This window comes from Jaculus jaculus, chromosome 4, assembly GCF_020740685.1.
Source record: "Jaculus jaculus isolate mJacJac1 chromosome 4, mJacJac1.mat.Y.cur, whole genome shotgun sequence".
NCBI lineage: Eukaryota > Metazoa > Chordata > Mammalia > Rodentia > Dipodidae > Jaculus > Jaculus jaculus.
In genome coordinates, this window is record NC_059105.1 from 179,670,274 (window position 1) to 179,696,654 (window position 26,381).

Here is a 26,381-nt window from a genome sequence, read left to right on the forward strand (position 1 = left end):
GCTACAGGCTTTAGATGGTATCTGAAGACATTCTTAGCCTTTGGCTTGGTAGAACCAAGGGGTCTACTTCCACATTCCAGAAGGATTTACTTATCGGTCACAAAGATGTTAGGTCACACACAATGGGGGTGGGAAGCAAATGGCTATGTAAGGGGTGAAAATAATCCAGAATAATCTGGCTCTGGACCTGCAACATTCAAACTCCTCACAACTATTAAAGCGTCACCTTTCTGGGAATGTCAGTTCACAATAGATAATTCTCTTTTGCTTGTTCTTTAACTAAAGCTTGTACATGCCTGTTCTCTTAAAATTTTAGACAAAGAATGCCTTTATTTTATTTTATTTTATTTTATTTTATTTTATTTTATTTTATTTTATTTAAGTCTCATTCTAGCCCAGGCTGACCTGGAATCCACTATGTAGTCTCAGGCTGGGCTTGAATTCACAGCAATCCTCCTACCTCTGCCTCCCGAGTGCTGGGATTAAAGGCATGTGCCATTACGCCTGGCACATGCCTTTGTTTTTGAAAAGCATTTTCACATGATTTTCTTTGGTAGGTTTTGTGATGTCATCAGTTTGATAATGTCATTCACATTTTTTTCTTCATGAACATTTTTGTTGAAAACTGATCTCTCAGTTTCGTTGCTGCATAATACAAATTTGACTGGCTCATATTTCTGGCCAGGAAATCCAGGACTGTGGCCTGCCTGTAATGCAGCACTTATCTCAAATTGGAAGACATCATAAGACAGGAACGTGGAGTTGAACCTCCTTAATGTTTTCACAATGGTCATTCCCACGATAATGACCTCAACCCATCCCCAAGATGACTGCTACAATAACCTAAACCCCCTTAATGGTCACAACTCCCAGAATTGTGGCACTGGCATTTAAGCTATTTTTAAAATGAATTTTGAAACTACTATTACTAAGTATTGGGTTTCCTTATGGTATATATATATATATATATATATATATATATATATATATATATATACACACATTGTAAAAAAAAAAATGTCTTACAGGAGGCTGAAGAGATGGCTCAGCAGTTGAAGGCACTTCCTTGCAAGGCCTGCCAGCTCAGGTTTAATCCTGACCACCCACATAAAACCAGACACAAAGTGGCACATGGGTTTGGAGTTTGTTTTTAGTGAGTGGCAAGAGACCCTGCTTTACAACCCTCCTACCTCTGCCTCACGAGTACTGGGATTAAAGGTATGCGCCGCCGAGCCCAGCAGGATGGCAAGTTTTAAGGCTAGTCTAGACTATGCAGTGAGACCCTGACTTCACATACACAAAACTTTTTTTTGAGGCAGGGTCTCACTATAGCTCAGGCTGACCTGGAATTTACTATATACTCTCAGGGTGTCCTCAAACTAATGGTGATCCCCCTACCTCTGCCTCCTGAGCGTGGGGATTAAAGACACACTGTGCTACCAGGCTTGGCTAACAATTGTTTTTAAAGACAATTCTAGGTAGGTTTTCACCCCACCTATGGTTAGGAAATTCTGATGCTAATGTGTATTATAGAACTAAACACGTATTTATGGTGTGGAAAATATGGGTCAATTCACTGTCCATGAAAGAAGTAAGAAAAATCGAAACCATGTATTGTTGGACTGGAATGAAAAACACCTGCATGAACTTAGGATTCTTAGTAGTAATGACATAAAGAGACACTCGAACGTGTATTTCCGTGCACTATCGTCTAGGGAACAAAGAAACAACTATATGCAATATAATTAACTCATGTGCTATTCATACTTTAGTGTCTAGGTTCCATTCTCCACTAAGAAGGAACAGGAGAGTGTGGTGGTTCGATCTAGGTGTCCCCCATAAACTCAGGTGTTCTGAATGCTAGGCTCCCAGCTGATGGAGATTTGGGAATTAATGCCTCCTGGGGGGAGTGTATTGCTGGGGGTGGGCTTATGGGTATTATAGCCAGTGCCCCCTTGCCAGTGTTTGGCATACTCTCCTGTTGCTATTGTCCACCTTATGTTGGCCAGGGGGTTATGTCCACCCTCTGCTCATGCCATCGTTTTCCCTGCCATTGTGGAGCTTCCCCTCAAGCCAGTATGCCAAAATAAACCTCGTTTACCCACAAGCTGCTCTTTTTTTTTTTTATAATTTTTATTTATTTATTTATTTATTTGAGAGCAACAGACACAGAGAGAAAGACAGATAGAGGGAGAGAGAGAATGGGCGCGCCAGGGCTTCCAGCCTCTGCAAACGAACTCCAGACGCGTGCGCCCCCTTGTGCATCTGGCTAACGTGGGACCTGGGGAACCGAGCCTCGAACCGGGGTCCTTAGGCTTCACAGGCAAGCGCTTAACCGCTAAGCCATCTCTCCAGCCCCACAAGCTGCTCTTGGTTGGGTGATTTCTACCAGCAATGCAAACATGACTGCAACAGTAAAGTGGTACCAGGAGTGGGATTGCTGCTAGACACCTGAGTGTGTGGCTTTGGTCTTTTGGAGCTGATTTTCAAGAGGAATGTGGAAGGATTTGAAACCTTGGCCTAAGAGAAGCCTTGCAGTGCTGTAAGTACAGCTTGATAGACTATTCTGGTCAGAGTTGAAAGACCTGAATGCAGTAAGAACTATGGACGATGAGGATTGGCTTATGAGGATGAGAAAGAGCTTTGCCTGGATTGGGCTAGCATTTTGTGTGGGAAGCTTGCTGTTATGCCTGTGTCCTGAGAAGTTGTGCATGGTTGCTTTATGTAGAAATGAACTGGTGTGGGCAGAGGGATATGACACAGAAAAAATGAAATCCTTGGGCCTAACCTGCAGCCCATTCATCTGTAAATTATTTGAGATCACAACCATTGAAATTGGGCCAGCTGAACTGCACTGGAGCAACAGGAAGAATGTAGAATCTTTTGAAGGGGCCTGAGTGCTCAAGAAGTGTCCTGTTCTTCAAAGTCTGCCTTATTTTCCCTGGATTAACAAATTGTCACCCAGCCTGGTATTGTGGAGTATAAGAAATGCAGGAAAGAGAGGGTCACTGAGTTTGAAACATGGTCTTGTGTTTTGGAAATGGCCATGGGAAGTGTGAAGCAGGTTTGCTGGATGTCTGCATGGAGACCTCATGGGGCCATGAGGATGAACTGTAGATTGCAGTGGAGACCCACTGGAGATGTTGGAACCATGAGATGGCTGCTAAGGAAAGTTGCAGACCCTGGTGAAGTTTTCCAGGACTGTGAGTAGCCTAACTGGAGGGGCGGAATTGGAACTCCAGAGTTGTTGCTGATTAGAATTATCGGACTTGGAGATTTGTCACTGGCTAGAGTTAGTTGTTGGACTTGGAGCTCCAGAGATTGGTGTTTTCCCTGTTTAAGTCATGTATTGCTTGAGTATTTCTTTGCTATGCACAATGCCATATTTTGCAGTGTGAGTGTTTATTCTGTGCCATTGTGGATTTTGGGGTAGAGGCTTGGTATTATGGCTCAGTTAAAAGATCTTGGACTATGGGGATGTATGAACATCATTGGAATTGATAAAAACTATGGGGACTTTTAAAGTTAGATGAATGAATTGCATTTCACATCATGTATGGTTATCAGTTTATGGGGGCTAGGGGCAGAATGTGGTGATTTGATTTAGGTGTCCCCCATAAACTTAGGTGTTCTGAATGCTAGGTTCCCAGCTGATGGACATTTGGGAATTAACACCTCCTAGGGGTGGTGTATTGTTGGGGGTGGGTTTATGGGTGTTATAGACACTGTCCCCTTGCCAGTGTTCAGCACACTCCCCTATGCTACTGTCAACCTTATGTTGGCCAGGGGGTGATGTCCACTGTCTACCCATGCCATCTTTTCCTGGCTATCAGTGGAGCTTTCCCCTCGAGTTTGTAAGCCAAAATAAACCTATTTTTCCCACAAGATGCTCTTGGTTGGGTGATTTCTACCAGCAATGTGAACCGGACTACAACAGAGATTCTTGGAGAAAGACCTCAGTAAAGGTCTGTAGCTTGGAATTTAGGGCTCAGATTGAATCATCATGCTATGCTGGGAAGTTGAGAAGTCCTCACAGGATGGAGTTTCACTTCTAGTATGGCATACCAAGGATCACTTGTAGCCATTACCCCATAAGATGGGACAAAAAAAAAAAAAAAAATTGAAAGTATCTGGAAATGGTCATGCAGGGTCTATATGCCTGTAATCCCAGCCGTGAGCACTAGGTGGAGGTAGAGTTAAAAGCCAGCTTGATATCTATAAGACTGTCTCAAAAACAAAAAAAAAAAAAAAAAAAGGAGAAAAGAAGGTTGGTATAAACAGGGTTAATGACATCTGCATTTCCAGCTTTACCATGAATGTCACCAGGGATGTGTGCAGACCAAAAGGAGGCTTCCCAGGTTACAGTGTGCTCTCAGTAGAGGCACGAGGCGGGCACTGCATCCAGTCCTTCTGTCACAGCTACCTGTGGCACAGGGTCAGCCCCACAAAGCTGTTGCCAGCACGTGGAAGCTTCCTGTTCTTCCATTCAGCTCCAGCTCATGTGATGGAGGCCTGGTGTATTGCTAATACCAAGGTCAAATTACCTTCTGGAGCTCATTCATAAAGCAGAAATCTGATATCAGGAGACACCAAGAGAAGCTCTTGGCCTTCCTCTCCACTAGGAGCTTTTTTAGCTTCTAAAACAGAAGATCCAAGAAGTGAGCCATGGTTCCTGCCCTGGTCTGGGTTGAGTGGGTGTTGGTTGAGTGCAGAGTCAAACTGAGCACAGTGGAGACCTGAGTGAAGGGGGGCGTGCTCCCTCCAGTGTGCGAAGAGAGAACGGGACTTATTTCAAAGTAACGCCCTCCTTGACAAGCCAAGGAGCCTGTACACATTCCAATAGCGGTTGGCCCACCCCTAAACATGCTCTGTCAGACACAAGCAGGCCCGGGTTAAAGCAAGCCTAAGCTATATGACACACTAAGGGCTGCAGGCTGCATGGCGGTCACAGCAGCCTGAACTGCTGGGTACATCTTGGGGACCAGACTGGCAGGGGAGCTACTCTCCCCATTTTCAGGGGTCACAGTGAACCTGGACCCCTACACAAAAATCTCAACCTGAGATTGGCAGGAAGTAGGGCCACTCCCTCTCCAAGCCTGGTACACCTGGACTTCCAGAGAAGACTTAGGCTTTGCTCATAGCCCTGCAACCTTTGGCCAGTTGCCTAGGAATCTCTGTATCAGCCAGCAGCCTTCACACAGCCCATCCCTGAGGCCCTCTTCCCTCCACTACGCAGATCACCTGACTCTTTCCCTATATGCTGCAATGAACATCCCTACCATGTGCAAGCAAACTTGGAACCCACCACTCCCCTTAGGACCCTCTTTCCACTCTCTCTCAACTGCTTATGAAAACTCAATCTCCTTAGGTGGGTGTGGTGGCACACACTTTTAATCCCAGTACTCGGAAGGCAGAAGTAGGAGGATCACCATGAGTTCGAGGCCACCCTAATAGTTAATTACAGGTCAGCCTGGACCAGAGTGAGACCCTACTTAAAAAAAAAAAAAAAAAAAAAAAAAAAAAAAAAAAAAGCTCAGTCTCCTGACAAACAAACGAGCTGTTCTCTGAAGCTTTCTCCCAGGTGTCTCTGGGAAACCCCAGCCCTGAGGATTCAGGGACCCACAATATTCACTGAAAGCAATGGACAGGAATGCCTCTGCATGCGTTCAGCATGCACCATAAAGTTTCATAAAATCAAGGACCCCAAAGGTGTATTGATACAGGATCCTGTCCTCAAGATGCCCCTTCCACTCAGTGGTGTAGCACCACCATCTTCATCCCTGTCACTGATGGTTATGTCCAAGGGGAGAGGCAGGACGCGGGCTGTCCAGGGAAGCCGGCTTCACAAACAAGTGTGAGGAGTTTACCGAAATGGCATTCTCCTGGGTTATTGTGATGAAATGGTATTAAGAGGAGTCTGGTAAGATTTATTAAGGATACGAAATAGAACTGCCAGTTTGGTAGAGGTGGCCAGTGACAGAAAGGAAGAGAAGCCTTGCTGTAATCATATTAGACAAACCCTTGTAAAGCTACGCCCACTCAATTGGGTCAAACTGGAGAGCAAATTACACAGGTCATTGTTGAAATCGATAGAACAGTTAACCAGCAGTCAGTAAGGAAAGGGAGCAGCAAAGCTCACAACGTCGGTCCACATGACCAAGTCTTCACTTTCTGACACTGGAGGCTTTTACACTGAAGGGCATCAACCACAGTAACCCAGACAGTCACCAAGAGGATGAATCTACTCAGTGGCTTGAAAGAGATGCCACTCTAGAGATCTAGCCAGTCGTTAAGGAAGAAAATCGTGAAGATAGTCTGCTGAAGGAGACCAGTATCCAGAGTCTTGTTACTAAATTACCTTAAACAGAAACAGGAAATTCTTATCTACACTTGACAAAAGTAGCAGGCAACATAAATTGCCTGAAGAATAAAGCATACAGTCTAGCCTGGCATGGTGGTGCACTGCCCTTAGTTGCAGCATTTGGGAGGCAGAGGTAGGAGGATCTTGCTGTGAGTTTGAGGCCAGCCTGAGACTACATAGTGAACACCAGGTCAGCCTGGGTCTGAGCAGGATCCTACCTCAAAAAACCAACCAAACAAACATGCATTTCATTTTGATTTATGATAGAGTTGACTAATGACTACCTAAGTCAAACAACCTTCATTATTTTATAGTGTCAAAAGAATTATATATACAATATATATATATATATATATATATATATATATATATATATATATATATATATATATATATATATATGTTTTTTAGGTAGGGTCTCACTCTAGCCCAGGCTGACCTGGAATTCACTATGTAATCTCAAACTCACAGTGATCCTCCTAACTCTGCCTCCCAAGTGCTGGGATTAAAGGTGTGTGCCACCACACCTGACTGATTAATATGATTTTTATTGCTCATTGTTTTGAGTTCTTTGTATTGTCTAGATATACAAAGAACCTATGACAGATGATTAGCTGGTAGAGATTTTTCCCCATTCTGTAGGTTGTCTACTGACTCTGTTAATGATTTTGTTTCTCTGTATAATACTTGTTTAATTTCAAGAGATCCCAATGATTGTTTATTTTAGTCCCTGGGCTACTCGGGTCTTACTCAGAAAGTCTTTCCCTATATTTATGTCTTGGAGTGTGCTTTCTACATTATTTTATTTTTCTTATTTATTTACTCATTTATTTGAGAGACAGAGAGAGAAAGACACAGATAGAGAGAAAATGGGCATACCAAGGCCTCCAGCCAGTGCAAATAAACTCCAGATGCATGTGCCACCTGGTGCACTGTCTTACGTAGGTAATAGGGAATGGAACCTGGGTTCTTAGGCTTCACAGGCAAACGCCTTAATCGCTAAGCCATCTCTCCAGCCCCTGTTCTCTTTTTATTCCAGTCATTTTACAGTTTCAGGTCTTCTGTTGAGGTCTTTAATCTATTTGGAGTTGACTTTTGTACAGGGTAAGTGAAGATGTTCTAGATTCATTCTTTCACATGGGGTTATCCAGTTCCTCCAGAGCAATTAGTTGAAAATGCTGTGTTTTCTCCAGTGTGCATCTCTGTCCTCTTTGCCAAAGACCAGGCCTCTGTGGTTATTGAAACTTATACTTGGGTCTTCTCTTCCATTGATCTATGTGTCTGCTTGGTGACAATGCCATGATGTCTTTATTACTATGGTTTTGGAGTGTATCTTGAAATCAGGTGTGGTGATACCCATCAGTAGTTTTATTTTTTGCTGAGGATATTTTTGGTCATCTTAGGCTTCTTGTGATTCCATATGAATTTGGAGACCATTTCTTTTTTATTTCTGTGAGTCAGGTGGGTGTGGGCTGGTTGGTGGTCTATCCATGTGCCTGGGCTAGACACACTGGAAGCTGAGCAGCCTTCTGGGCACATGGGCACTCGCCACAGGGCTCTGGTTTGGGTGCCCTGGGCACAGTGATCAGTAGGACCAAGGCACATAGGGCCACTGCTCACCTGGAGCCTGGGCAGCCTGCTAAGTGCCTGGGTGCTCTTCATAAATGATAAATGTTGAAGGAGGTAGATGAGTTAGCCCTAATTTGGACTATATTATATCAAAATATCATGCAGCACCCAATAAATATAGCATAATTGAGTTTTATTTTAAATGTATTTATTTGTTGGTTTGTTTGGTTTTTCAAGGTAGGGTCTCACTCTAGCTCAGGCTGACCTGGAATTCACTCTGTTGTCTCAGGGTGGCCTTGGACTCATGGCGATCCTCATACTGGTGCCTCCTGAGTATTGGGATTAAAGGCGTGCACCACCATACCCAGCTATACTTGAGTTTTAAAACAACTAAAAAAAAAAAGTCTGGAGAGTTGGCTTGGTGGTTAAGGTGTATGCCTGTGAAGTCTAAGGACCCAGGTTCGATTCTCTAGGACCCATGAAGCCAGATACACAAAGTGACACATGTCTGGAGTTGGTTTGCAGTGGCACACCCATTCTCTCTCTCTCTCTCTCTCCCCTCTTCCTCTCTTTCTCAATAAATTAAAAAAATTAAAACCTGCCTGATTGTGGCTGGAGTCATGTTTGGAAGTAAAGGTCGGGGCTGGAACAGGCCCATAGGCCTGGGAAGGGGTTTGGCGCTTTCATCCTCACACTATCAATCCATGGAAGTATGTAAACCAAGGAATGCTGGGAGACTGGTATACACTTGTGAAGGCTCTTCTCTCTCTTCCCCCCCTCTCTGATTTTAAAGAGGGTGCTATAGGAGCAAAGGCGAGAGTTGATAATGGTCTAGATTAGAGTGGTGGAGATGGAGGTAGAGGGAGTAAGGTGCTATTTACAGTGGCAGCTCGTGGAAAAGAAGGGAAGACATCCTAATCATGGCACGCTTTTGTCATGAGGAGAATGTTTATAAATGTGTATGGAATCAGAACAAACTTTGGGGGGAAGATTAAGAATTCTGTTTTGAAGGCTGGCGAGTTGGCTTAGTGGTTAAGGCACATGCCTGCAAAACCAAAGATCCAGGTTCAGTTTGCTAGGTCCCATGTAAGCCAGACGCACATGGTGACACATGCATCTGGAGTTTGTTTGCAGTGGCTGGAGGCCCTGGTGCACTCATTCTCTCTCTTCCTCCCTCTCTCTGTCTCTAATAAATAGACAAATACATGTTTAAAAACATTTTTAAAATTCTGGTTTTAACATGTTAATTTTGAAATGTCTGTTTTTTACCCAAGGTAATATGGTAATGACCTATCTACATCTATAAGTCTGGGATTTCTGGAGCTGTTAATAAGGTTCAGAAGCATTTTAGGAAATGTAGTAGGATATGATTAGCAAGGGGACACATCCTACGTTATTGCTCTAGCTAATACAGAGTAGAAATAATATACAAGTTCTGTAATTAAAGCATTCTTATTCTGAGATGAACATTTAAACACATGCTTTATTTGAACAAGAGAATTTGAGCCTAAGTATCTCAAATTTTAATTCCTAGTGTACTCTTCCAGTGCACTTCCAGGAGGGGGAGCATTTGGTCTGTGATCATATTATATACGTAGCAATGTCATTACTTCTCCAGCTAAGAACATGTGTGAACCATCACCAACCCACAAGGAGATCTTAATCAGTCATTGTCATCTGACATAGACATCATTGATAGTATTTGATTGGGGTTTTTTTTTTTTTGCTGTTATTTTGCATCTTTTTAAATTTAAGACTTATCCTTCCAAATAAAATCATGCATTTGATAGCAGCAATTCCACTGAGTGTGTGTGTGTGTGTATTTTATTTTTATGTATGAGAGAGAAAGAGAAAGAATGGACATGCCAGGGTTTCCAGCCACTGCAAACAAACTCCAGATGTATGTGCCTCCTTGTGTATCTGGCTTACATGGGTACTGGGGAATCAAATCGAGGTCTTTTGGCTTTGCAAACAAGTGCCTTAACCATAAAGCATCTCTCCAGCCCCATATTTCACATTTTTATCAGCAGGTGCTGAATATATAAATTATTCCCATTTCCTGACTAGTGGGACTGCAATGTTGTCTGAGCCTTGGTGGTCAAAATAGGAATCTGATTTAGTGTCACTTTTTCTATAGCCTTTGAATCTCTGTTTTGGTGGGATTTGAGTGAGCATAGCATCTGTCACCATCTCCCTGGAACTGGTTTTCAGGCTAGCCATGAGAGCGGTGTTCATGTCACTGCTTCTTCTGTAATGACTTCTGGGCCAGGGCAGATGAGGTGGAGGTGACTCTCCTCATGGTAGACAGTCGGCTCTCTGTTCTTGATGTATTGACATATGCATGTTCTCCCCAGTATTCTCCACCATCTGTAAGATAGAACAGATTCTCCAAACAAAGGCGAGAGCAGGTAGAATTAAAGGGGATAGTCTGGTTATGAGAGAGACTTACTGATGTGTGTGTCCACTTTTCTTAGAGAGCAGTGCAGGTTCTCTCTGGAGCCTACTGGTTTCCTGTTCTAGAGAATCTGCCTTGGTTCCTAGAGCCACATCAAGTTCATCCCCACTGAAGGTCTTACGTCCAATCCGTGAGCAGTTGGTTACCCGCATCTGCTGTGTGCCGCTATCGTGGGTGCCTCTTGCTTGGCTGGTTGAATTTTGTATCTGGCAGGATTGCTTGCTTATCCAATCTGCAGGAAACTGTGATTTTCCAGCCACTCTCAGAGCACTTTCAGCACCGTGAGGGCTAGCAGGGAAGGAACGGAGTTCCCGCTCAATTCCAGCATGCTCACCTGATGTCCTGTGATGCCTTCAGCAATAGGGACTTACCTTTTAGCTCTTGCATGCAAATTAGTGCTTTGGCAATGACCTGTATTACTCTGGGGACCTTGGGTCTCCCAGACCAGCAGCTCTCTATGTGTGGATGGGGAAGGGGGGCAACTTGGGCCCTAGGAATTACCAGCCAGAGCCCATTGTTTTAGGGCTGTGCTTTCTCCACCTCTTACGAAGGTATTCTGTTCGGGTCCCCTCCCACTTATTGAAAATAATGACTGGTAGAAAAGGATCCAGGAAGATAGTTTCTGTGATGATTCTTGTTGCCATTAGTTTTATGTATTCCCCACATCTCCCTTCCTCTGCCTTCAAGGACTTTTCACCTTTTTTCCTTCCTTCCCTCCCTTCCTTCCTTCCTTCCTTCCTTCCTTCCTTCCTTCCTTCCTTCCTTCCTTCCTCCCTTCTTTCCTTCTCTCTCTCTCTCTTTACTTTCCACTTGTTGCCCAGTAGCCCTTCCTCCCCTCCCCCCCCCCGTTTCCCCTTTTCCCAGCTTCATTCCAGTACCATGTCCCTACTGTTGGCATCCATAACTGCTTATAATTAAGGGATGTTGGTCCCAGTTAGGAGCCACATAGGACAGAGGACGTGAGACATTTGTCTTTATGAGCCTGTGTGACTCTACTTAGTATGATTTCTTTTTCCAAGTCCCTCCATTTTCCTGCAAAATTGACTACTTCCTTTTTCCTTACTGCTGAGTGGAATGCCACTGTGTAAGTGTGCCACATCATCACTGACCATTCATTTGTTGTGGGGTGTCTCAGCCAATTCCACTTCCCGACTACTGTGAGGACTTCCACACTGGCTGTTCAAGTATGCATTCCCACCAGCAGCAGGTGAAGGTTCCTCTTTCCCCACACCCCTGCCAGCCCATGCTGTCATTTGCATTTTTGATGGTTGTCATTCTGATTGGGATGAGATGGAATCTCATAGTCATTTTAGTTTGCATTTCCCTGATGTGTACAGATATACAATGAAAACAGAAAAGCCTTTGAGGGGGAGATTGCTCAATGGTCAAGGCACTTACATACAAGGCCTAATAACCTGGGTTTGATTCCCCAGTGCCCATGTAAAGCCAGATGCACAAAGTGGTACATCCATCTAGAGTTCATTTGCAGTGGCTGGAGGACCTGTCTCTCTGTCTTGCTGTGCTTACAAATAAACAAATAAAAATATTTTTAATTTAATTTATTTATTTGAGAGAGAAGCAGAGAAGGAGAGAGAGAGAGGGAGAGAATGGGCAAACCAGCGCCTCCAGCTGCTGCAAATGAATTCCAGAATCATGCACCACCTTGTGCATCTGGCTTATGTGGGTCCTGGGGATTCAAACCTGAGTACTTTGGCTTTGCAGGCAAGTGCCTTAACTACTAAGCCATGTCTCCAGCCCAATAAAATTGTTTTTTCTTTAAAAAAAAAAAAAACATAAGAACTTTGAAGAAAGAATTGAAGGAAGACATGAGAAGATGGAACGCCTTCCGTGCTCATGGAGTGGAAGAACTAATATTGTTAAAATGGCCATCCTACCAAAAGCAATATACAGATTCCATGCAATCAAAATCCCAGCAACATTCTTCACAAACTTAGAAAAATACAGTCTCAAACTTCATATGGAAGCACAAAACAACCCCAGATAGCCAAAAATGTACTCAGCAAAAGGAATACCTCTGATGGCATCACCATACCTGATTTCAAGTTATCCTGTATATATATATAGTTATACCATATATATATATATATTATAAACACTGTCTGGCACTGCCATAAAAACAGACACACAGGTCAACGGAATAGAAGACCCAGGTACGAATGAGTTCACGTAACTACAGCTACCTGATCTTTGAAAAACTGGCCAAAAAATGCTCAGTGGAGCAAAACCAACATCGTCAGCAAATGTTGCTGGAGAAACGGGATAGCCACATGTGGAAGACTGAATTGTGAACTTCTCCCCTCACTTTCCACAAAAATACAACTCCACGTGGAGCAAGGACCTCAAAATGAGACCCGAAACTTTCAATCAACCAGAAGAGAAAGTGAGGAGACCACCCCAAGTTATAGGTGCAGAGAAAGACTTTCTGAATAAGCCTCCAGGAGCCCAGGGAATCCGGCAAACACTCAACAACCTGGACCTCCCGAAAATATAACCCTGTCTTTCCGATAAGCAAACCATCAACAATGTCAACAGACAACCTACTAAATGGGAGAAAAATCTTCTCCGACATAGGCACTCAAAAACCTAAATAATAATAATTAATAATAATAATAGTAATAATAATAAATCAAACACCCCACTCAAAGAAGAAGAAAATCGAGGCAGGGAATTGAACAGAGGTTTCAAAGAAAGAAATGCAAATGACCCCAGAAGACCTGGAAGAGGACGTTCACCAAGCATGAGACATTTCACACTCCGGCGGGGCGGGGCATAGGCGGGATTGGCGGGGGACGCGGAGACACTCACACCGCCGAGCTCGGGCGCGCGTCGGTCGCTGGCAGCTGCTGTGCTCCGAGCGAGGATGGACAAGCCGGTGAGCCGGCCCGGGCCCGGCCGGGGCTGGGAGAGAGGGCTCGGGCTGTGCACGCGGAGCCGTGGGGGTGTGGCGGGGGGCTGGGGTCCCGGGGAGGGCGGCGGGGGCTTGGCGGCTCCGGGCGTCGTCCCGGAGGCAGGGTGCCACCCGCCGGGGCGCTGCTCGCCCTGGACCTGGGCTCTGGCGAAGCTCAGAAGCCACGCCCGCCCATCTGCGGGGCCTCGGCACCTCGGGTCCCCGGCTTGGGCTCCCAAGGCCGGGATGCGAGGCCGCGGCCACACTGCTCCACGAGAAAGGATGGGGGGCTGCGGGGGGCCGCCGGGATGCGGGCTCCGCACCGGGCGCTCTCCGGCCCGGCAGCAGGCATCCTTCTTCTTGGCGCTGGGGCACGGCAGCATCCGTGGGACAGCGGTTCATCCGCTTAGAGAGCTGACGCCCTGGAAGGGTTAAAAACCCGGGATATCCAGGGAGACGGACATTTTGTGGACTCGGGATCCTCCTGCCTGTTAGAAATGAAACGGGAAGGTGTTCACGCGCCCCGTTGCCCTGGTAGAATTGGGTTAAAAACCCAAAGGCAGTTAAATGCCCCACGGATAACGCACTGGCAAGAGGGACCGTGCCGGTTATTTGGTTACGTTTCTTAACAAAGGAGAATGGTGGTCTGTGAGCTTGCCTCTCCGCCCCAGCAAGAGGCTCAGTCCAAGGAGGGATTGTTACTCTCTTTCAGGAACAAAGAAACAGGCAGGAAGGTTGTTTTTTTCCCAAATCCCCAAGGCTACATGGGGTGAGATGTGAATGAATTTGGATTTAGAAACATTCAGGGGAGGGAGCTCTGATGACACCTGTCAGGTAAAATCCAAGCCATAAAGAGCCTGGCTTGGCCTTCTTGGCAAGAAGAATACATACATACATGCATATATGTATACACACACACACACACACACACATATACATATGTGTGTATGTATATATATGTATGTATATATGTGTGTGTATATATATATACATATATGTGTATGTGTATGTATATATGTGTGTGTGTATATATACACATATATATGTATGTATGTGTATGTATGTATGTGTGTGTATATGTGTGTGTGTGTGTGTGTGTATATATATATATATATATATATATATATATGGTGATGTCCTTGTGTTTCTTGGGTGGGCACCCCGTTTCGTTGATTGATTACTCTTTCAACGTTCACTAAACCTTAAGCCCTGCCCTTCTGATGGTGTTCCTGCAAGATACCAGCTCCACTGGTTTAATGCAGGTTTGCATCAGGCACTACTATTCTAGAAGCTGTAGCCATTACCCACAATGCTTAGGAGCAGAAAGGTTTCAGATTTGGATTTGGGGGTGGGGGGATGGAATATTTGTATGTACATAATGAGACATCTTGGGAATAAGACCCAAGACCAAAACGAAATGCAATCGTGTTTCATGTAGACCACCCACACCCATAGCGTGGACGTTAATTCCCTAAAATCTCTGCCCAGTCCTTTTGTTGTGATTACCATTCTATCACATGAAGTCAGGTGTGGAATTTCCCCCCTACAAGAGGATTCAGCTCTCAGAAGTTTTATATTTTGTACTATTAGGAATTTCAGATATCCCGCCTGTTTCCTCTCAACTTTTTAACCATGAGGTTAGGACTATTCTGTCCCCTGAGTTCCAGAGAGGTTAAATAATTTGGTCTGCTTCATGCGTCTAGTACTCGTTTCACACAAAACTGAACTCAGCCAGAGCCTGTCCTTTTCATGTGCGTAATGCCGGCTTGTTTTCCTGAGAAAGAGAAAGCCTGTTCATTTTCGAATTGTCAGTATTTTCAGTAATTCTGCACAGAAGAAAACTGTATAAAATAAACAATATTTGTTTAATACTGAGAGTTTTCTCTGGATTTGCTTAACTTCAATCTGTATTTAAAAAAAAAAAAAATTTCTGACTCCCAGTCCACAGCCTTCTATTTTTATATGTCTGCTTTTTCCCTAAAACATAGTCTGTTTTTGTTGTTTTTCAGTAAGAAAGCCAATCCTTCCTACATTTCCTTATCACAGCCCCTGCTGTGGTCTGGATTTCCACGTAAGAGAAAGGCATAAAGGTTTTAAAAATGGCCTGGAAGCTAGTGTGCTGTTATCTGCTCCTACAACTTCCTTAGCTAAAGAAAAAACAAAACAAAACAAAAATGGATTGACCCCTGACAGCATAACCTGAGGAAAAACTTAGTAGGATTTTTCCAACTTTTCCATGTGGTAAGAAAGGAAGCAGGAATTCAGACTGCAGAGAGCTTGCTGCTAAAGAAATCTTATAACGCACACCCCCACTCCAAGGCTCAGGGAACATTGCAAAAGAGTGAGCAAAGAAGTTGTAAGGGGGGAAAGGGCACTGTCCCCGCCCACAGAAACTGACGCGTTAATTACGTCATGGGAACACCAGCAACCTACTGAGGAGGACCCTGGGATTGCCGGCAGGGGAGAGAGGATATATAACCTGATAGGACTATGACCAGCAACCCGATAGGGTCAGATAATAATATTCATAACGGAAAATAGTAGAGGGACTTGTTGGAGAAAGGAAGGGGCAGAGAAGGGAGTAAGGGGCACTGGGAAAAGACTGAGAGAGAGGCAAGTATGATCTAAGAACATTTTGCACATACATAAAAATTACCAAAAAATAGAGAAGGGGGCTGGAGAGATGGCTTAGTGGTTAAGGCATTTGCTTGCAAAGCCTAAGGACTCAGGTTTGACTCCCCAGGACCCCCACGTAAGCCAGACACACATGGTGCTGCATGCATCTGGAGTTCGTTTGTGGCTGGAGGCCCTGGTGTGCCCATTCTTTCTTTCTCTCTCTGTCTCTGTCTCTCTCTCTCTCTCTCTCTCTCTCTCACACACACACACACTCACACTCTCTCTCTTTTAAAATTTTTTTATTTATTTATTTGAGAGTGACAGACACAGAGAGAAAGACAGATAGAGGGAGAGAGAGAGAATGGGCGCGCCAGGGCTTCCAGCCTCTGCAAACGAACTCCAGACACGTGCGCCCCCTTGTGCATCTGGCTAACGTGGGACCTGGGGAACCGAGTCTCAAACCGGGGTCCTTAGGCTTCACAGGCAAGCGCTTAACCGCTAAGCCATCTCTCCAGCCCTCTCTCTCTCTCTCTTAATCAATAAAATTTAAACAAGTATAGCAAAGTGGCTATTTGGAAAGAAGGGACTCAGCGGAGGGGGCATGCAAGGGGGAGAGGGAAGATGGTGAGAGGTCACTGTGATCATGGTATATTGCATATATGCATGTTGTCAATAGAAAGCTCATTTAAAAGGCTGGGGTGTGGTGGTGCACGCCTTTAATCCCAGCACTCAGGAGGAGGCAGAGGTAGGAAGATCACCATGAGTTCAAGGCCACCCTGAGACTACATAGTGAATTCCAAGTCAGCTTGAGGTAGAGTAAGACCCTTACCTTGAAAGACCAAAAAGAAAAAACGTTTATTTAAAAATCCACTAAGTAGCTAGGCGTGGTGGCGCACGCCTTTAATCCCAGCACTTGGGAGGCAGAGGTAGGAGGATTGCCATGAGTTCAAGGCCACCCTGAGATGACAGAGTTAATTCCAGGTCAGCCTGGACCAGAGTGAGACCCTACCTCGAAAAACAAACAAACAAAAAAAGTTCCACTAAGTAAAGTTACATTATCATTGTTTTAAACAAAATGAATAAATAAAAGGAAGGAGGCAATCTCAGTAATACTGTGAACTTGCCAGTCATCCCTGAAGCACTTCCAAATGACAGCCCGTAAGAATGTGGTACATGAGAGCGGGGCAAAGGGAGGCAAGGTGAGTAACCTTGTTTAGGCTATGTCCTTTCCAACAGGTTTATCATCTTTGCCTTCCGAAAGGGGAGTGACTTTGTTACAGGCCTTAGACCTCTCAAGACAAGAGACTACGTGCAGTAGGCAAAGCATGGTCACGATGCAGTTGGGTATCGCATACCAAAATAGCTGTTCAAACTGTCATTTGTACCGAGGCCCCCTTGAGTGATATAACTTTAAATACATTGTATTGATTTATTTGGAAGAGAGAGAGAGTGGGAGAGAGAGAGAGAATGGGCGCACCAGGGCCTCCAGCCACTGCAAAAAAAACTCCAGACGCGTGCGCCCCTTGTGCATCTGGCATATGTGGGTCCCGGAGAGTCAAACTGGGATCCTTTGGCTTGGCAGGCAGATACCTTAAGTGCTAAGCCATCTCTGCAGACCTCGGATGATATCATTTTAAATTCCCGTAGCCTGAAGAATACAAGGAAATCCCAACTTAGATGAATGTCAGTGCACACCATAATAACACTCTAACGGGGGTCTAGGCAGAAGGTCTAAGTGACCGGGACTCCCTGCTTGAAGACAGGAAGGCCCTTAGCTCTGAGATTGCTGGAGATGGGCAAGGGAAAGACAGACAGCATTCTTTCCAGGGCCTCCATCCTGAAAGATCATCTGCAACACTGGCCCAGAGACTGTGAGAGGGTCTCCATGTACCCGACAGTTTAGTGATGCTGGCAGAGCCAAGTCTTCACCCAGACTGTACCAGCTTTGGCGCTCACACGGCCACCAGCCTGACGGCCACAGCTCCTTGTTCCATTGTCCATTCCCTATGACCGCAAATTACAGAGCCAGCCCAGGACAATCTGGTATCTCTCCTTATAGTTGTAGCCCAAGGGGAAAAAAAAAAAAGCACTGTTGATATTTACCTGTTTATTTTCTACCTCTTCCTATGAAAGTATGAAATTGGCTGTGAAAACCCAATTACATAATGAAATTAATGTTTGTGAGTCACCAGGTGCATTGTCTGTTTGTCACTTCCTCCGTAGCGTTTCGCCCATTAAGGTTTAGATCATGGCTTTTTCTTTTTCTCCCCAAGAGCACATGTGTTAATCACAACAGGTAAGCCCACAGTGTGAAAAGGAAAGAGGAGAATGCCACTGGGGAAGTCTCATGGGGCAGGGAGAGGAAAGAGAATTGAGTAGCATATGAAAATGATGTTCAAAGACTCTGTTTCCCAGGGGACCAGGTATGGTGGCCCGTATCTGTAATTTCAGCACTCAGGAGGCAGAGAGAAAGGATCAGGAGGAATCGAGGGCCATTGTCAGCTACATAACCGGTTTGAAGAGATAGGAGGCTACATGAAACCCTGTCTCACTCAAATACCTTCTTCCCACCCAAAACAGATCCTACCCAAAACCCACCCCAAACCTCTGATCCTAAGCCCACAGGAAGGTGAATGTCATAAGACAATAGAAATTCTAGGGTGATTAGAGTGACCCACTTCAGAGTGTCGAAGGAAATGACCTCTGGCATACAAGTTATAGCTAAATGGAATGCCAAAAAACTGCCCTAGTAAGGCCCACCTTGAGAGTCCCTCAGGTGACATACCATTCTTAACAATCGTGACTCTAACCCTGAATGAAGGCTGTTTAAATAGCTGTGGTCCGACAGTTTAGAAGTAAGTAGGAACCGAGACCATACAGGTCTGATGACATAGTTATGCAGAACAGGATGCCTTCACTGTTTCTTGTCACAATAAATTGGAGCAAGGAATGACAGGGGCTGCTGGGAATCCACAGAAGGACCACACAGAGTCCAACAAGAGAATGTCTCCACCTAAACAGCTAGCTCATGTCCCAGCTCCAGGAATTCAGTGCTGTCTGAGAACAGTGGTTCCACAATGGACAGACATGCTTTATTTCAAATTCAATTTTCCCCCATTCACAAGGAAGCGGGAACAAAATTCAGCATGGGGTTGGGGTGCAAGAGTGGTTGCCAGCATGTTGGGGACAAAGTCTCAGCTTCTGAGGCATACTGGGTGGGGGGGGGAGGGGCTGCATTTAGGAAAAGGTCCTCTGTCGTGCTGGATAGCAGAATTGTGTGATGGGACAAGATACAGAGCTGTGGGATGGTAGAAGCACTAGCAGGTGTAATAGACCTAAGAAAGAAATGTCAGAGGAAAAAGACCACTGCACCCCAAGATCGGGCCCATGAAAAGGGAAACCCAAGTGAAAGTTCACAGGAGGTAATTTGGATTTAAGCCAAATCAGCAAGGCAGAAAACTGTGGATAGAAATGCTTTATGACTGGCCGAACTTCCAGGCAACCACCCAGTGGCTCTGGGAGATTGCTTGGTTCTGTAAACACTTCATTAAATGTGCCTCGGATACCAGCTTCCCAACTGTAGCTGGGCATGTTATCCGGGGGCGACGAAACAGGGCTTGCCATTTGAGTAAGAGTTTGATCATCCCCTTCCCCCACAACAGTGATTTTGTAATTAAACATAATTTACGTTTATGCATCTAAATCTGGAAGGCAAGACCATTGAATGTATGACGAGAGACAATAACAGGGTGGTGCGGTTATGGTTTTGAACTCTGGAGCTCCGAAACTACTTGCCTTCACATCCTGACTCTTCCATTTCCTGGTGATGAAGGAACCCAGCTTCTCTGACCTCGGGGAAGATAACGTGTTTGGAGACAGAGGAAAGAGAGGGATTGTCTGATGTCTCTGGACAGACAGCAGCTTGCATCATGGGAAGAAGCCTTGCACCCTGCCACCAACAGTGGGGAGAGGAAAATAGGACCTGCACCCAGGTGGTGAGACCCGAGAGAAGAAACTCTCTGGGCCTCCCTCCCCTCAGGGTAACTGGGAGAAGCAGATGCCTGCCCCGCCCCCCATTCACCATGGCAAAGGCACAGGACAACAGAGGGAGGGGCTGAGTGAGTGGGCCCCTGTGCAGAGATTCTTGATGAATTTCCTTTACCCCTGGACAGGGAGAAGCTAGGACAGTGAGGGGTCTGGGGGATGGATCTGCAGTCAAGAGCACCTTGCACTTACGCGTGGGGGCCTGAGTTCTGGTCTTCTGGAACCCTCATCAAAAGTTCAGGTGGGATTGGAGAGATGGCTTAGCAGTTAAGGCATTTGCCTGCAAAGCCAAAGGACCTCAGTTCAACTCCCCAGTACCCATGTAAGCCAGATGTACAAGGTGGTGCATGCATCTGGGATTTGTTTGCAGTAGCTGGAAGTCCTGGCCCGCTCATTCTCTCTCTCTCTCTCTCTCTCTCTCTCTCTCAACCTCCGTGTTTCTCTCTCTCAAATAAATAATTAAATAAAAGCTCAGGTGGTTATGCACATTTCTAACCCTAACCTATGGTAGACAGAGACCAGAGAATCACTGGGGCTTGGACTACTGGCTGGAAACAAGAAAAAGAAAAAGGAAAAAACAAGACAAGTAGCTTCTAGATGAGAGAGAGAGACCACTACCTCAAGGAAATATAAGGGTGAGCCGTAGAGAAGGGCATTCATTCACTGTGGCTGCCATTCACATCTTCACACACATGCACACACCACACCACACGTACTGTACATACAGGTACACACAAGCAAAGGGAGAGGGGGGAGAAAAAGCAAGAGAGGACAGCAGAGCTCAGCAGGAAGAGGTCATTGTTCAAATGCAGGTGCCCATGGTGGTTACCGGGAACACAGCTCTCTCCTTGACCACCGGGTAGGTAAAAGGTTGTGAGGAATGACCAGTAGCCCCATGCTGTGTCTTGGCATGATGTTAGCTCCCTGGATCGCTGTTGCAGGGCCCGAGATGGATGAAGTGGGGGGGGGGGAGGTAGCATGGGCAGAGATGGTGCGACATTGATGGAAGCTTCCACGTCCACTGGAGATGGTGCCATGGAATAAAACTGAAGTTCAGCAAAAGAAAAATACGGAGAAAACTGTCATGACTCACATGTCCTTAGCATAGAAAAGTATGGAAATATAGGAAAATGTTACATTTATTGTGTGCTCCCCTTAGAACGAACATCTAGAGCAAGTGGAGAGGAACATTCACCCGAGCTTCCTGCCTCTTCATTTCACAAGGCAGCACACCAGCTAACATGCCCTCACATAGCAGTGTGGCTTCTAAGGAGGCACAAGGAAGGAGACAAATATAGAAAAAAATTAAGCAATGAAGAAAAAAATGTAAATAAAGTCAATACTGTTTTTTAATGTGCAATTAATACAAAATTTGCTACACATCTACAGGATTCTGCCTCAATAAATCTCCACAGTCACATGGATCTGAAAAGTGTTTTCATCTTTTTAAAAAATATCTTATATATTTATTTATTTGCACACAGAGAAAGAGACAAAAAGAAGAAAGATAGAGAAAGAAAGAATGGGCATGCCAGGGCCTCCAGCCACTGCAAACAAATTCCAGATCCATGTGCCACTTTGTGCATCTGGCTTTCTGTAGCTACTGGGGGTTCAAACCTACGTTGTTAGACTTTGCAGGCAAGGGCCCACAGTGCTGAGCCATTTTTCTAGTGCCTATTTTTCTTTTTTGATGTTATGTTCTCAATATTAACAGATTTGAGTGTATGGGCAGTGGAGGGCATCTCACATTTCTGTTCTCTGCGTTTTCTGTATTAACTTAAGACACTTTGTCCCAGGGATCTTGTGTCCTTAAGACCTTGCTCTTAACAGTGGTGGCTTTGAAGCAACACTCCAAAATGCCAGGGCCAACTGCTGTCATGGAAGGGCCACAATGTGGCCTGTTCCTACCCACATCCTGAGCTCTCTGTTATTTCTTCCATTTATAGCCTGCCTCTGCTTCCACAAAACCCAGGTCCTCTGGTGTGTAAACAGCTCCGTCCTGCCCTGAAGTGCGTATCTGATGGAGGCTCCTTAGGCCTTCTCCAAATGCAACTGCCCCATTTCTGTCCTTTGCTTTCTGTCTTCAGGAATTCAGGAGACCCTTCTGTCACCTGTCCACCTACAGCCTGGTTTGGGGCATGGCTGCAGTGGCGCTGTGCACAGCACAAGGTAAAGATACTCAGTTCCTGCCCCCCACCCCCACGAAGACAATAAACACCACGTGGGGGGAGGGAAGCCTTGGCCACTGATTGTGTCGTGCTGTCTGCATGAATTCTCAAGCATGTAATTAGCTGGGAAGGGTGGGAGAGGTTCGCTCACCGCACCTCTGTTTTCATGGTAGCAGAACCATTTGATGTCCAGAAGCTTTTGCAGTAGATGAACTCCAAATAAAATCCCCCCCCACCTCCAAAGTAAAATACAATGTCACTTTTCAGCCACCCAATTAAAAAGCTCTCAAGAGGGCTGGAGAGATGGCTTAGTGGTTAAGGTGCATGCCCGTGAAGCCTAAGAACCCAGGTTTGATTCTCCAGGTCCCATGTAAGCCAGATGCACAAGGGGGTGCATGCGTCTGGAGTTCGTTTGCAGTGGCTAAAGGCCCTAGTGGGCCCATTCTCACTCTCTTTCTCACTCTCTCTAATAAATAAAAATAAATCATTTTTAAAAAGCTCTTAAGATACCATTCCCTGCATCTTTAAGAACATGGAATGCTTGAGGGAGTAGACAGTTTGTCTGGAGGGCAAGCTGGCAACAAGCCTTAACACTGGACTTGCCTAGTCTTTACAGTAAAACAGAAAAAAATAACCCAAAATACAAGGATTACATAATCATTTATATTGTATCTTGTTTAAAACCCTGTGCTTGTGCCATCCACTATAAATTTCCTCGTTTTCCTGCTCTGTTCCACAGAAGATCACTGCTCATTTGTTTGCTGTATTTTTTTTATAACAGTATCACTCATAGTGTGATGTTGCTCAACACAAGCTTCCTTAGGGAGGGTGATGGGAACACTGGTCTGGATGGCAGGCTTCACACCCATCCACAGCCCTGGCCCACAGTGTCTGTAAAGGGATTTACCAGCTGATGAGCAGAATCTAATTGCCTTCCATTCAAGCAGCAAAGAATTGCAAGCTTTCCATTAAATGTGGTCCTCTAGACTCAAGACCACCACCAACAACATACCCAAAAGCTGACCCCTAGTTTTGATCTCTTTCCCACTCTGTATTCTGAAAGCTGAAATTTCTTCATATCTTTGTGCTGCAAAATCTCAACAAATTCAGGAGACCTCAGCTCCATGGTGGGCTTCAGAAACCTTCTCACCTTCTAAGTGTTGGTCACCAAGTCACGTGCTATGCAGCACTTAGGAGGTCTTGGAGTGGATCTGCCGCTCTGTCCTTGTCCTTCGCTGATGCCATAAGGGAGTAGTGTGAATATCCTTCTTTCTTCTACTTATACTTGACAATATTTCATCTATTTTGTTAAGCTGGAAGAGCAAATATTAGTATTTTTGGCTAAGTCTACATTTGTATAACATTTCATGAACTGGTACCTTCATTCCCATTTGGAGTGGGTGAATAGGAGGTTAGAAGTAAGGTTTGTGTTCAATTTTTAGAACTCTCTTGTTTCCTAAAGAGTGTAATTGGGATTAAATTTCGCTTAGAAATACTTGGCTGGTTTCCACAAGTTTTAACATTATGCTCTGATTTTTACTTAGTTGTAATAATTTATGATTCATGCTATGATATCTGATAAAACGAGAATTAAAAGTAATATGTAAATTTCTAATTGACTGTGGTCAAGGGTATAGGGCAGAAACATTTTTAGGTCAATTTCAAGTGCAATTTTTGATAATCTTTTTTATGTGTGCTTGGAAAAGATCATGTAGCTTTTCTAAAGCATGCATATTTGTCACATGTACATGCATGTAAATATACTTAAATAAGGGTAGTATATTTAAGTTACTTAGAGAAAAGCCCATATGAAATACATTTTCCAATTTTTTAATGTCCACTTAAGATTATTAGGTATGTGAAACATTCATGATGAATATATCTTGTTTTAGATTGCTCCTTTCATTGTTTTTAAAAATAATTCTCCCCTCTTATTGTTCCTTTGTCTTTCCATGTTAAAAGTGATATTGGACTAAGGTTAGGGCATTTAAGCCTATTCACTGACTTTTTCTTTAACCCGCACACAAATTTATCCCTTTGTGTGCATCACGGAAGAATGTCATGGTCAGGCCTTCCTGCCTTCAACTTTACCATGCAGTGTGTCCACTCTGCTAGGTCAGGCAGTCTGTCGAGTCCATGTGTTTCTGTCTGCCCACATCTCTAATCCCTACCATATGTAATGTTGCCATCTCATTACGCTTAGATCACCCATATACTTGTGAAAGTATTTCTTGATTTATGCTGTATGCATAAATTTGCTCAGTATGAGTTCTGGGATTTTCAGTGCATGTTTCATGTATGTCATTTATTACTTTTTTGTAGGGGGTGAGTTAGGGTCTTGCTCTAGCCCAGGCTGAGTACTTGAATTCACAGGGATCCGCCTACCTCAGCCTCCTGAGTGCTGGGATTAAAGGTGTTTGCCACCAAGCTTGGCTATTGCTTTTCTTTTCTTTTTTGTTTTAATTCATGACTCCTCTTTCATTTTGTTAACTTACTCAAATATTTGGCTATTTGCTGTTATGTGGAAGCTACCATTAAATCATCCATCATGATATGCCAGCATTGCCAAGAAGAAATTATTGCCATGGCATTTAATTTAAAAAAGGGTGCGTGTGTAGATTGTCATTTGAGTGTCAAAACATCAGAACCATCTTGGGTATTTCTTGTGTATCATTCCCTTCACCCCCCTGGGTGCTTACAGTTCCTGTTCTCCCTCCTGCTTCCAGAGTCAGAAACGCCTGTGCTGTCCCGTGTGTGTGCGTGTGTGCATGCGTGCGTGTGTGTGTGTGTGTGTGTGTGTAGATATCTTTCATTCTTAAGTTCATCACTCTGCTTGTTATCCTTTGACCCTTTCTTGCTCCTGGCTCGTAACCTCTCCACGCATGACCATGCCTGGTGAAACTCTTGTCCCTGGTAGTTTTCATCTTCAATCTCATTCTACTTATTTTCCAGCTTACAGGGGTTCTTCACAATTTCTGGTCACTGAGCATTTTCTTTCTTGTTATTATACTCTGCTACTCTACTTTTAAAGATTGAACATATATTTCTCTGCCAACATATAGGTATGTAAAGACATTTTGTTTTCTTCTTTGCCCTTTCTCTCTTTTCTGTGGTTGACTTTCATTACATGTTGTTTTGCTATCAGGAAAATGTGTGTGTATGTATGGAATAACATTTTTAAATGTACTTTTTGTGTGTGTGTGTGTGGTTCTATAGTGGAAGTGGTAACCCAGGATGAAAGAATGCTGCTGAATACACCAGCATCCTTACGATGCTCTCTGAAAACGTCCCAGGAAGCCTTGATTGTGACTTGGCAGAAAAAGAAGGCTGTAAGCCCAGAAAACATGGTCACTTACAGCAAGAACCACGGGGTTGTGGTCCAGCCCGCCTATAAGGACAGGGTGAACATCACCGAACTGGGACTCCGGAACTCAACCATCACCTTCTGGAACACGACATTGGAGGACGAGGGCTGTTACATGTGTCTCTTCAATACCTTTGGCTCTGGGAAGATCTCAGGAACATCCTGCCTCACCCTTTATGGTGAGAATCTCTTACAAGACAGTTTTTCTTTGGGGAAATATCATTTAGAACATAGCTGAAGATCCTTAGCTTTGCAGAGTCTTCATCACAGAAGGGCTCACTTGGAGGCAATCTTTCATATCTGCAGGGGTTGTTGCTATCTATACTCTGGGGAGAGCTCACGGTACTGCCATGAAGTCTCTGGTGGGAACTGTCTTCTCTAAGAGTCCTGCTCTCAGAAAAATTGAGAACAATGACGACAGCAAGAAGTTCTCCACAGTAGTGATTTGATTTAGATATGGTCTTTGGACAAATGTGAGATAGATAACCTCTAGGGGACTTCTGGACCTAAGGACAGTGGCAGGTCAGGCGAACCTGGAGCAGTCATGGTGGTTGGTATTTTCCTGTTTCAGGAATAATAAGAGCAAAACACAGCAGAGACTTTTGTTCTGAAATAATGTCAGTGAGGGATATAACACACTCTTATAAAATTCAGTAGGCTTAGTTTGATGTGATTCCTTTCCTCTTTACAGACACATGCTAACATGAAGCATTAGAAACTGGGAACAAGGGATCAATTTGGAGCATGGCACACGTTGGGGGGAGGGTGCTAGGGAGTGTGGAGAAGAGACACTTAGACAGGGTTGTTGGAAATATTGAAATGAGACTTTCAGTCTGCAAAGAAAATTGGGCATGGGAGAGACTTACTGAAGCATCATGAGAGGTATGATAATTACA

General features: G+C 44.6%; 1 protein-coding gene across 5 annotated transcripts in view; it reads left to right on the forward strand.

The window, feature by feature from the left end:
- Positions 1 to 13,170: 13,170 nt before the first annotated feature.
- Positions 13,171 to 26,381, forward strand: part of Cd200 (CD200 molecule) — a 30,629-nt gene continuing 17,418 nt past the window's right edge. For 4 of the 5 annotated variants that reach the window (XM_045148300.1, XM_045148299.1, XM_045148302.1 and 1 more), the window contains exons 1-3: positions 13,171 to 13,278; positions 22,041 to 22,122; positions 25,338 to 25,664. In XM_045148300.1, the coding sequence (XP_045004235.1) occupies positions 13,267 to 13,278; positions 22,041 to 22,122; positions 25,338 to 25,664 (421 nt within the window). In that variant the 5' untranslated portion in view covers positions 13,171 to 13,266. The remainder of the gene's footprint in view (positions 13,279 to 22,040; positions 22,123 to 25,337; positions 25,665 to 26,381) is intronic. The other variant, XM_045148303.1, reaches the window with a different exon arrangement.